This window comes from Ctenopharyngodon idella, chromosome 22 (genome assembly GCF_019924925.1).
Source record: "Ctenopharyngodon idella isolate HZGC_01 chromosome 22, HZGC01, whole genome shotgun sequence".
NCBI lineage: Eukaryota > Metazoa > Chordata > Actinopteri > Cypriniformes > Xenocyprididae > Ctenopharyngodon > Ctenopharyngodon idella.
In genome coordinates this window covers 23,094,474-23,107,519 of record NC_067241.1, presented here as the reverse complement: position 1 = coordinate 23,107,519, position 13,046 = coordinate 23,094,474, and the positions used below count along the sequence as shown (strand labels likewise).

General features: G+C 37.7%; 1 protein-coding gene across 3 annotated transcripts; it reads right to left on the bottom strand.

Annotated features, from left to right (window-relative positions):
* Nucleotides 1-2: 2 nt before the first annotated feature.
* LOC127505391 (uncharacterized) lies at nucleotides 3-12,390 on the bottom strand. 3 transcript variants are annotated; one of them, XM_051880880.1, is made up of 7 exons: nucleotides 11,476-12,390; nucleotides 10,343-10,855; nucleotides 5,907-6,042; nucleotides 5,635-5,776; nucleotides 2,132-2,327; nucleotides 1,839-2,013; nucleotides 3-570 (listed from the first exon to the last, which is right to left on the bottom strand). In XM_051880880.1, exons 2-7 carry the CDS (start codon nucleotides 10,852-10,854, stop codon nucleotides 448-450), a joined length of 1,284 nt encoding a protein of 427 aa, XP_051736840.1. In that variant the 5' UTR covers nucleotide 10,855; nucleotides 11,476-12,390; the 3' UTR covers nucleotides 3-447. The 3 variants fall into 3 exon arrangements, with proteins under 3 accessions (XP_051736840.1, XP_051736842.1, XP_051736841.1); XM_051880882.1 differs by having other exon boundaries at nucleotides 1,872-2,013; nucleotides 11,476-12,379; XM_051880881.1 differs by lacking the exon at nucleotides 11,476-12,390 and adding an exon at nucleotides 11,160-11,443.
* Nucleotides 12,391-13,046: the final 656 nt, after the last annotated feature.

The window sequence follows — 13,046 nt, the reverse complement described above, 5'->3', positions numbered from 1 at the left end:
AATAAATGTATTAAATAATATTTTATTTAAAGTACTCTTTATATAAAATACAATAATACAATGGCCATGCCCTTCAAAAGAAACAAGGCATAAAAATACAAACATTAATAAAAATACACATCACAGTTTTTCTCTCGTTCAACAGTTGAACTGCATTACAGTAGTTTCTTACATTCCTTTAAAGGCACTGAGTGCCCTCTGCAGTCATGTCATTTTGTTTTGGTCTCCAAACAATCAAAACAATGTGTTAAGCCTCGCTCTTCACTCGACCTGGCCTATCAGAACAAATGGTCATGGTCCTGACTGCGTGCACATTTAAACTGGGCTGGACATGGACAACTGGAAACAGGTCATACAATAAACCCACATGAAAAATGTTAATTGAATGACAAACTACAGTTTCACATTCAGAACTCTGAGCATCTGTATGCAGCAGAAAACAGGAAGTCAGTTGTGTGAAGTGTTCTCAGGTTCTGTCATGTTTTGACAGGGTTCGAGAGGATGTGCTACTGAAACACAACTGGGCTTCAGCCGCAGTCCAGTCTTGCCGCAGAAAGTTCTCTGGAAATCCTGAAACAGAGAGTGGATTTCTGCATGCTTATGGATGTAATTCAAGACATTTTTAACCAACAAAACAAATAAAACAGATAATAGGTTTAAACACCACAGTTTTATAAATGGTGATTGGTTTTAAAACAATACTGGTACTTTTAATCATAATTATAGCAATTATTGCAAAAACAGAATAGAAACATCTACCACAAGGACTAACAGCCCCCTCCCTGTCTATAGTCTCACACTTCCATAGTCAAGATCTGCTTCAGTAGTGAAGTTAGCATATAAATAATTCCAATTGTTAGTACAAGTCTCCATTTGGAGCGTGTTAATCTTGCTCTGAGAACTTCAGGGAGGGTTGCAGAAGGAAAGCGTGGGGCGATTCTCTAGCTAGATCAGCCCATAGTGTGGTGTCAAACATACACTCTCTGATGTCAGGTATGCCTCTTTTACTCTTAGATTTATATTTGAGAATTTGTTTTTTTATTATCTCCAAATTGATAAATTATGCAATTGCAAAATACCTGCTTTACCTGACTGATAAATTGTGGATCTTGAATTATCCTTGTATTTTCACTATGAATGGTAAATTGAGGTGTCAGTAGGTGCTTCTATCACCCTTAACACTGCAAACCACCTTATTAGAAGTATCTCGAAATAATGGGTTGTCACAATAACATTAACATATCTTACGATACTATACCAGCTGAAATATCACTGTACCAAGTGGTATCACGATACCGTTCAGTATTGTGTTAATTCATAATTCAAATCTACAAAATAAACCTAATTTTCATAAATACATAGATGTTTTCTTCTGTAGACATGTGAAAAAGTCAATCTGGTTAGTAATAAGTGAAGCTGGTAATGCTGTTTGTGGAGTTTTTTAGTGAGATCTTCAGAGATTTCATGTCTTTTATCTTCAGTTGATTTCATCTAAGGCTGTGGCTGAAGTCAGTTGTAGTTCTTGTGTTTCTCTTTTCTTCAGTTATTCTGCTTGTTAACAGCAGGTGTTTATCACTAATGCTCAAACATCACTTAATTAATTGCTTAATTATGCCATTTAACTTTAACTCTGCTTCAGTGTTACTTTAACACTGTTTAGAGAGGGACCTTATGTACTCAGTGCAGAGTTGATTTAACTCTGGGGATTTTGCTGTGTAATACCGGTATACCATGCAGCCCTACTCCAAATAAGACTTTTATGCTACTAAAACAATTTTATCCTCTTAAAGAATCAATGCATCATACATGCATTTCACATGACCCACTGTCACACTCACATAAACACAAAACAGTGGCATGTTTGAGGGAACCTGTTTAAGGCAGTCTCCGTGTATTTCTTGAATGTATTTGAGGAAGGCTGTGGTCCACTGCAGTGTAGTGGCTTTATCAGTATCAGCATAACAGAACGGCACCAGCAGGTTCAATTCATCACAGCACAGACGGATTCTTCTCCTGAGGACACAATTTGAGCAAAACATAAACATGCTACATGTGATCTCTGTACCTAACAGTGAATGGTACGGGCTATAATGCAATAAGCATTTGAAACATATTTAATGCTGCAAACCACCTGCGATCACGTTCCTTCCTATTGTGAACTTCTTTGCGCTGAGTTTGATCCATGAGAGGTCTCGTCCTGTCACGTTTAGTAAAGGACATACTGGCACATGTCTTCCAGTTGTCTGAGCCCTGTATGATATTAGATGACCTGAGAGCCCTTGGCCGGACACGCTTGATGGGACGCACAGCTTTACCCACCACCTCATCTTCAGTGAAGAGAGAAACAAAACCAGAACAAACAAATATAATCACATCTCTATGTTTTCACAACAGTCCAGAACACTGTTTAAAGTCATCATTTACTCACTGTTCTGACTTTCTTCCTTTCATGGAACATAAAATTTTAATTTTAGTTGATTATCTAGGTTGCTCTGTTTTGTACATAAAAAAGTCATTTCTTAAATGATGACATTAAAGTCCAAGTGAAGTGGCTTAATGAGCTCAGTTTTTCTCGATGTGTTGAAATATTTCCAATTGAAACATTAAAATTTAATCGCCATGCCAGGAACATGGTCTAAAAGGGTTGTACCTAGTCTCTTAATGAGTCATGGGTATGTTTTGGGCATAATGTGTAATAAACCAATCAGAGTCTCATCTCCCATTCCCTTTAAAAGCCAGGTGCACTTGCACCATGGCGGATTGTTATTTACATGGCGGAATTTGCAAATGGAAAGACTGAACGCTTCTCCAGAGAGGAAAAGGATCTGCTCGTGCGCGAGTTTAAAGCATAATCCTTTTATTTTTAATATTTGGTATGTTTGTGTGCTGCTGAGCTTCCCTGTTTGTTTAACAAGTAGAGTGTATGCCGGTTATGCACCCGCCTATAGGTGCATATTACTAACGCGCCCTTTAAATAACAAAAAAATAAATAAAAAATGACTGCGCCATTGACTTTAGACCAGGTTTTTGTTGGTCAATGGCGCAGTCATTTTCAGTTGCCTCAAAATAGCAACACACCAACAATGCACCTGAACACACATCATTTTCAGATCAACACGCCTATGGGCGAACAGACGGGTATAAATGCATTTGGTATTTAAACAACGTGGGCGCTGGACATGAAAATGATAACTGCGTCAGGCTGAAACTAGCAAAAAACACTTGTGTCACGCCTGGTGTCGCATTGTGCCCGGTGTATGATAGGGCCCCTAGACACCCCTCTAACACTGTCAGAATTCGACAAAGCCATCAACCAGCTGTCGTATGACAAAGCTCCTGGAGCTGATGTGATAACATCCAAGATCTACAAAGCTTCTGGACCATGCCTGCGCAACAAGCTGACAGAACTACTCCCAACAATGTGGGCACAAGGTACTCTCCCTCAAGACTTCAAGGATGCCACCATAGTGAACCTCTACAAATGCAAAGGAAACAGACAACCACTGAGGAATCTTACTCCTTCGCATTGCAGGAAAAATCCTCGCAAGAATCCTTCTGAACTGATTCACCGCACACCTAGAGCTGGGCCTACTCCCTGACAGCCAGTGTGGCTTCAGTAAAGAACGAGGAACAGTAGACATATTTGCTGCCCGCCAACTACAAGAGAAGTGCCAGAAACAAAACGTTGACCTCTACACGACGTTCGTGGATTTAACCAAGGCATTCAACTCAAGTCGTGAGGGGCTCTGGAAGATCGTGAGCAAGTTTGGATGCCCCAAATGATTAATTTGCATAGTACTCCAGCTCTATGACGGCATGCAGGCTTGTGTACTTGATAGAGACCCATCTGCTTGCCCCCACACTGTTCAGCATGATGTTTTCTGCAATGCTGACAGATGTCTTCCAGGACACTGCACATTAGCCGCTTTTCCACTGCAGGGCCAGGGTGAGCCAGGGCTTTCAACGGGCCAGGCTGGGCCAATAGCTTCGGGCCTGTAGCACCGAGCCCAAAACCATGCTGCATTTCGACCGTCGGGCAAGAAGCTCTGCAGCGATTCACTAAAACCTGCCCGTAACACGCCTCTCTGGAACAACGTTGCAAACCCATAATTTCACCAACAAATGGAAGATTTAGCAGAAAACTAATCAGAAAGAAATCACTAGCGAGATCGCAAAACAAACATGATAAAAGCGGCCGTTTGTTGGCATTTTTGTTGTTTACTTGAAGATTTAAAACCCAAGCATCGATGTTTTACCACAATTTAACAATAATAAGTGATACATTGATCATAATGAATTTGTGCAACATCAAGAATGCACATTGTTCACAGAAATAGTGGTATTTACCGTTATTTCACCGAAGAACATACTTATTCAATCATGTCTATTTCTGTTTATTTGTAGTCACAGAACAGTTTACATCACATTTAGAAAGACCAAAAATATGACAGTCCTAATACATTTAGGCTATATTTTCAGTCGGAGAAACAGAGGAGCTCCAGACCGCGGCATGTGGAAGATATGCCCTGCCAAACGGAGCCGGCGTTCCGCAACTATGAAATCCAGCCTGTCAAATCCACTCCGTCGCCGCACCACTTCATTTCAGATTTGGTCAGTGTAGTCTATCTTGAGGATACAACTGATCCTCAAGATCATCAATGATGAAAGGCATTTACCTTATTCCGAACGCGAGCCGACATGCTCCTGGTTTTGCTGCCGTAGAGGACAGTTGACAGAACGACAGAGTCATATAGCCGAAGTTTGACTGATGGAAATGGTCGATGATGACCATATCGGCTGCAGTGGGCGAAAGACTGTGGAGGCTTTTCCTATCCTACTGCGAGTGTCCGCATCGGGGTCTCCATTCCTGCAGACTAAAATGATCTACCTGGTTAGGTATATGAAATCACCCACAGAGCTGCTGTCTCCAGACTCAGATAAACTCGGCCTTTGTTCATAACTACTCCCTCAAGCCTGAGCTGGCCTGCTTTGGACCCAGGTATTTGGCGGGCCAAAAAACCCTGGCCGTTGGCCCGAGGAAGCCCCGACGGGGCCCAATCAAGCCTCGGAAGTGACAGTGGAAATGTGACTGGCCCTGGCACGCAATAGCATGCCTACCTCTGGCCCAACAGTGGAAATGCGGCTATTGAGACAGCAAAGAAAAAAAAGGGCTGAATGCAAAGCCCGAGAAAGAAACAGTCAAATGGCAGAGAGCACCCCAGCTCACTTGATCTGCCCACATTGCCAAAGACACTTCTGGGCTAAGATCGGTCTTACGACATCGGATGAAGTTGGTCATCTTCTTGACGGAAGGACGAACAATATGTGTGAATGTGTGTGTATGCTGCTTGTGTCCTGTGTAGATCCTTATTTGACTCTTTTTTTTTGTAGAGTTGATACTTTTTTAGTATATGCATAGGTCGTATGGAATACTTTTATGGTGCTTTTTTGTTTTTCATTATTGGAGTTTGTCAGCCCCTGATTACTGTATGGAAAAGAGTCTTTGTTCCAATGATGAAGCAAAGTCATATAGCTTTAAAACAACATAAAGGTAATTATAATAACGATAATGTGCTGATTAATTACTAATTTTAAAATCATTTTAAAATTTTTAACAACTTTAAAAAGTCTTACTCTTCAGTGTGGTGGCAGTTTGCTGGTCAGCAGTGTCAGTGTAATTGACAAACGGAGCTCTCATCACTGACTCTGAACCCTTATCTGCTCTGAAACTGAAGGTCAACTCTGTAGGGATGATCAGCTCAGACTGTTGACCACCCTCCAATAAAAGAAAAAGGTAAAGACCATAGGACATCACTCATTACCAACAACAAACAAACAGCAGACCTCAGGAACAAACAAATACTGGAGTGCATTTGAATGACATGAACATGAAGATAAGCACCTACAGTTTTGAACAGATGTCCTTCATATGGATAAGTGCCTTGTATTTTCACCATCTTGTCTGGTTTACTCCATTTCTCAATTTGTGCATGTGTGGATATTCCTGGAGTGTTCGTAGAGTGACAAAGCACTGATAAAAATCTGGAAGATAAATTATGAAATCATGTCAAAATGAAGACAACAATGACTTAAAGCATCTGCCAAACCCCCTCTGACCTAAAACAGGGTTTCTCAAATGGGGGGGTGGTTGTGAGTTAATGAAAAGCTAATCTTTAATTACATAATAAAAATGTAAAATAAGATTAAAAAAAAAAAAAAAAAAATATAGGTGATCGTAAGCGTAACAAAAATAAAAATAATTGTTGTCTGTTATTCTATTTTTTATTTAAAAATTTACTTTCTAAATTAGAAATTAAAATGGACAATGCAGAGCACCTGTCCCAACTTGGTGACAGGTGAGGTTGCTCTTTTAATAAGCCAATCTGGTCCGATAAAGGGGAACTGGGATATAATAAATAAATATAGGCAAATATCGACTACATTATATATATATAGGGTAGGATGAGGGAAGATGCCTCCCTTAAAAACAATGTGGATTTACTTTTAAACTGTAACATATTTAGACACAAGTTTAGCATGTGCTGGAAAATTACGTTTTTTAAAAGCTGATTATATGCTATTCCTTGATTAACTTTCTTATCAGAACCGAGCTGATTTTAATAAATATGCCTATATTGGCTAACGTTGAGTGTTATGTTAAATGTTAAACGATCTTAACGCAAGGCGAGCGCACTGCATAATAGTGACCTATTTTTAGCAGCATTCAGGATAGGGATTTGACTGTTTCATAACTTAAGTATTTCAGATGTATCATATATACACACAGTTTTTTGATCATCTTCTGGGGGTTTCTTACTTTTAGACTAGTCAGTTAGAAAACATCTGTTGTATAAAATCAATATTACATTGACAATCGTGTTGATATTAGGAAAAAACAGCACTCGTGCTCATGTGATATTGCTTAAAAACTAATCGTAACTGTTCACAGAAAAACAATACATGACTAAACTTACAATTTACAATTACGAGCAATATGAACTAAACATAATTGTGACTGGCATGTCTCAGTTGTACGGTTATCATTATGATACCATAAACATATCTTACAATACTATACTAGCTGAAGTATCACTGTACCAAGTGGTATCACAATACCTTTCAGTGTTAATTCATAATTCAAATTTACAAAATGAACCAAATTTTCATAAACACATAGAAGTAAATGAAAACAGACTACTACTTGCTCTGAAGGGAAGAGCCCTTGAAGTGGGCACTTTGGAGGGACATTGTGTCATAATGAAGCTGTTTGGAACACACTTAATTAAACACGTAATTTCCTCATTAGCTTTACATGGAATGTTACCACGACAATACTAGGCAGTGACAACAGGAATGTGTTATTATTGCTGTTAACATTATACAAATAAATGTACATTTATAATGACGTTTTTAAAATATGCTTTATGTATGTGTGTGTGTGTGTGTGTGTGTGTTCCCGATCTGCTCTTAACTTTAATCAAAACACATTTCTTACCTATGATCTTACCTATTAAACTTAATATGAAATGCACGACAAAAATGTGTGATATATATCACAACAAAACTTGAACTATTCTGTTTATACGTTAAGTGTATGAATGAAATGAATGAAATTATTATTGTATGTATACTTAAGAAAATATTAAATAAAATCAGAATCAGAAAGTCAGAATACTCAATTCTAATTGACCCTTCGCAAAGACCCGCCCCCCTTAGTTACTGTTGCTTTGTCCGACAAGCCATGGCGCTGTCACACCACACAGAGTGAAAAATACATCGCAAAGAGGACATTGACAACACGTCGACAGACAAGACAGAGCAGGTTACTTATGATATTAAACAAAGTCCCAGCTTTCAAACTGTGTAATTTTTTTAAGAAATTCAAACAATAAATACTATTTTGTGGCTCTTTAATGTGTCGTGACAGATCGCTGTAGCGCCAGCTAGAGTGAACCGATCATCTCTTCCTACTAGTTAATTTATAGCATCAAATAAACATGAATCAACATGAGAAAGAATGTTTCAAACATGGAAAGATGTCAGTACACAGCTTTTTTCAAGTTCAAGTCCACCGAGGTTAATCTTCTAACTCCTGACTGCTTTGTCGGACAAAATGACGGATTCGGCGTTATGATTGGTTAGATCGCTTGTCAATCAAACTCCCGGCGAAGGGTCAATTGGCTGGAAGGTGTGCATTAAGTAAGGAATAATTGACGATGGACCATTGAAATATTAGAAAATAATGCACACCCGAGGTAGTAATGCGGCCACGACGCGAAGCGCATTATTTTCTAAGAATTCAACGGCCCGGAGTCAATTATTCCGCTTAAACTACGGTTACCACACCTCAACACACTGTTCCGATGTTGTATTTTAAGAATAATTTGTCAGGTTTTTGTCCTTAAAACACTCTTGTGTGTGGGACTAATTTCTTACGCATCTCATCCTAAGCCTCCGCTGCTAATTCCAAAATGTCATTTACTATACATTCAGTGGCGTGCGGTGGTGTTTTAAAATAATGAGGCAAACACGTGTGTATTATTATTATTAGACATTTTTTTTTTTTTTTTTTTTTTAAATTCATGTCCCTGTTACACTTAATTTTGTCACATATTCCTGGTAAAATAAACATTACATAAAAAAGGCTAAATACAATTATATTTTGTATTTTTACACTATATTATATTCTGTTTATTAAAACCAATATATCTCATCAAGATAGTGTTTTTACATATTTTTTTACATTTATTCCAAAATAATAACAAAAGGCAGTAACAATACAAACAATATATTTTATTTGTTAACTGATGTTCAGCTGTTCTTTTTAACTTTACCAGCGGGTGTCATTGTTGGACAGAGTTACTATATAAAAACTAGTGACTTTTACAATTTTTAATGTCACATTTTGTAATACTTGCGTTGTTTTATTTTTGTAATATCGATAATTTTTTCATCCAGTGTTTTCTCTAAAGAGACTCTGCCTCCCTTGCCTTGACTGATGGCAGGCAACGACTGATGGCAGAAGCCATACAACACACAAACATCGGAAATTCATTAATCTTAAATTATGATCCTTGTGGCTTTGAGGTTATGTAAGTTTTGGCAGGTTATTTTACATTCATTTAATGCACGTAAATTAATAAATTGATGAATGGAAATTTGGCAGTTCAATGAAGTATAGAACATTTTTGTAATAGCTACTAAAATGAAAATGGGCAAATGTGTGATCACATTAAAGAAATAAATTAATAAATAATGTTTGTGTATTTGTATGCGTGCGTGCGTATATGCCTATCGGCCGCTGGGCACTCCTTTTGTGTGTGTCTGTTCTTTTATGGGAAACTGCTTATGCAATTTAGCTTATTGGGTTCATATTCTGGTCGCATCTGCTTGCTGGTATAAAATATGCATCCTCAAATCTTTTATTAAAAAAACAAAAAAAACCTAAAAACTACTACTCCACCGGATGTCACTGCAAGTGGCGCTGCAACCTGCCGCTGCCAGGATTTGCGTTTGCTCTCTAGTGCTAAATTGATCCCCTTGCATAGCGCCATCTGCTGTTTTGGAAGAGGAAGTTGCTCAACTGCATTTGTGAGAAAATCTGCCTGGACACATTTGTGAGAAAAACGAGCCGAGAGATCTCATATAAAGGCAAGTGTCTTACAATCGTAACAGCCAGGTATGCATTTATATGCTATAGGTTTGGTATTTGTTCACAGGTTATATGCAGTTTGTAGGATGGTTTGTATTTATTTGTGAAATATTTATTTTTATTTGTAAAACAAAATACATTTGTTACTCCTCTGCGTTCTCGCTCAAACTGGCCTTTGTATTTGCACATTGCTTTCTGTTTGTTTGCGAGTCGAGTTTTCCCTTAGCAAAGCAGATTGAGTTTGTTTAATTATGGCACAAAATTCACTCCATATATAAGGACCTTTAGAGATAACTGAAATCATTTGGTGAAGTGATATGAAACTGTAATGCGGTCAAGAGCTGCCTATAACTACTTTAAACATGCATTTCACTGAATATAACTGCACACCTTAGAATGTTTGTCAACCAGATTCGATCATTCAACAGCCCCGTAGTATAAAACCGTTTAATGCACAGGTGGTTCCTGTCAGTTTAATCACTGTTCTATATAAAAGCAATAAGCCCTGTGAAGCCGTTGTTAAAAACCCCCTTAGCTGTTATAAATTCACTGTAAACCACGTTCATTATTGTAATGTTATGTGCTTTGAGGCATGAGGTAATTTAACGCTGTCTCTCGTCTCGTGACTCTTTACAGACTTCACAAATGTAGTAGAATAAGACAGCTGTGTGACACAGGTTGCATTGTAACCTTTTCTCCAGGCAGACTCGTGCAGGTGGGCTCGATCGCCCCTCCAGCAGCCGTGTCCCTCTCCGATGGCGCACATCTGTCCTCTCCTCCTCAGCACACTGAACTCTGTCCAGCACAGATCCTGGAACCTCTACACCGCTGGAAGGTGTCGTTTCACATCCCAGCACCCCGTTCGGCTCGTTTACCAGCAGCATCTTGATCTCCTGAATGGATACGGAGCGCGGCTCATCTGGTGTGACGTCTGACTTGCACACCGACGGTGAGCAGCTGATCTGCCTCTCTGTGTCATCAGACAGGCTTCCCTCAAGGTGTGAGAAGCCTGAGCTGTCGGTCTCTGTCACCTGAGCATCCATATGGCTCTGGATAATGTGCTGTAAGTACTCTACCTCATTCATTTCCATCAGGCTAAACTGTGAACTTTGACTGACTGTGACAGCGACAGGTTCAGACACATGACCGTCGTCTGCAGATGCTGCATGTTCATGAGTCTTAGAGGCCACAGAGGAGCTCATCCTGAAAGACATTTCAAATGCTGTTGAATTTACAAATAAAATAGATCTGACTTGACTTCAAAAGGGCTCTCAGCCCAAAACTGACTCATGTTGTTATTATGGGTTTAAATAATAAAAAGTTGTAACCGTCCACACTCACATTCAAGACTAGTTGACAAACAATTTTCACAATCTAAACAATTCTCGATGGATTAAATAAAGTCTGTGCATTTTATGTCTTATTGAATATTCTGTTTAACTCAAAATATGTTAACATTATTTAGTTTAAATGAGTAAAAATGGATGCCATTTCATGTTAACTCTACCTGCTTTTAAAGTAGTAACAATAACGGTATCCCTGCCAACTAAGATTACTGTGATGGTTTTGTATATGGATCTAAGAGTTATTTAATGAGACAACAGACGCATTCTCTTACGATTTAAACAGTTAAGAACGAAATTATAATAGTATATTTAAACAAAACACAGTCTTGCCTAAGGCCTCAACTTCCCGAGTTTTCCCGCCCTCACAGCTGACTGACTCTATCACGACCATTAATAACAGTATTAATTAAGCACATAATGTCTCCGAATCGTAAGAACACCTCACTGAATTCAGATTATAAATGATTAAGGATTTACCTGACACTGAACGGCTGAAACAGAAAACGATAAGCGTTTGTCCCTGCGTGGCGTCGTTAGTGACGTCACGCACACCCCGCCGTCGTGTTGTTATCGTTGTTGTAAATATCACGTATTTATACCATTGTTACAGGCCCAATCACGCCACTTGTTTCAGTACTGCAACTTTTATACAGTAATCTGTTCATTATTTATGCATGCACATTGCATATGCAAATCACTCCCGCCACTAGAACCCACGTTGACATACATTATTATCGTCATCATTAATACTATTAATAAAAATAGGCCAAAGTAAACTTTGCTCACCTGATTCATTCCTTCTTTCAACACTTAATAATTTTTTAATTTTTTTTTAACCTTTATTAGCTAACCTATGACACGTATTTGCACGTTACCCTTTAATGTGGTCGGAATCCATCAATGATCGTCAAAAGTCTGTCCTACCAAAAACAACTTATTCAATAAAGATATACTATCCATGCGTTACAAAACTGAGTTGGCATTTTAATATGGTTATAGCCACATATCTTTAAAGGGACACTGCTCTTTTGTCTGTGGAACTCGTTCTTTTGTGGAACATAAAAAGACATTTTGAGAAATGTCTGTGTTTTTATTTTTGTCCATACAGAGGAAGTTAATGGGCTCAAATGTTAGTTGGTTCACAATGTTCTTCAAAATATCTTGTGTTAAGAAAAATATATACAACGGATCTAAAGGCAAATGTTCTTTTCACTACTCCCATAGTGTATGATTGCAGAATAATCATATATGTGTGTATTGAACATTAATGGAGCAACAGCTTTTGTGTGAAAATAAATCATAAAAGTGGTTTATTTTAATCCTACAAATGTATGATGTGGTGAGGGGGGCGTTTTACCCCACAGACACATGGGTAAAACCAGCATGGGGCAAAAGACACACAGTATTGATAGAAATACTTCAGCTAAAATAATGTTTTTAATAATGTCTATGTTAATACTTGTTCAAAACAATCACTTTAGCAAAGTTTGTACTATTTTCTATTAAGTTTGTACTATGAGTGATAAAATTACTAATTTTTGTTCAATAAATATGTTAATATAAAAATATATTTTAAAAATGTAAAAAAAAATATTTTAAAAGGAAAAGATTCTGAAAGCATTGAAGGAGATCGCATAATTTAATATAGATTTACAGTAGTAACAATAAATGATATTTTATTTTATGATATGATTAATATATTTTTAAATATGATGGTTTCAGTATAAATATGGGTATTATCTCTAAGATGGACACCCAACTTGATACATGATATTTACCATCTGAATCTAACCATGTCAAGTCATCAAATGGAAAAGTCAGCAGCTGTTTATTATCATGTTAATTATTGTGTCTTTCACTCCAACAACAGGAGCACTTTTACCCCAAATACCATACTTTTACATATTCTTCTGTTATTGAAAAACTGCTGCTTTCATTTCCTTGAACAAAACTGATAAACATTAACAAGACCTTTGTCTCAAAATATAGATAATTAAAATATTATAATTATCTACATTTAAAAAAAAATAAAAAATAAAAAAAATAAA

Bases quoted from the DNA above. Each gene is read 5' to 3' on its own strand.
- LOC127505391 (XM_051880880.1), bottom strand. From the start codon at position 10,854: ATGAGCTCCTCTGTGGCCTCTAAGACTCATGAACATGCAGCATCTGCA. The intron at 2,014-2,131 runs GTGGTTTGCAGC...TTGTGTCCTCAG, and splicing joins AGGAAGGAACGTGATCGCAG to GAGAAGAATCCGTCTGTGCT. The intron at 571-1,838 runs GTGAGTGTGACA...TCTCTGTTTCAG, and splicing joins TGCCACTGTTTTGTGTTTAT to GATTTCCAGAGAACTTTCTG.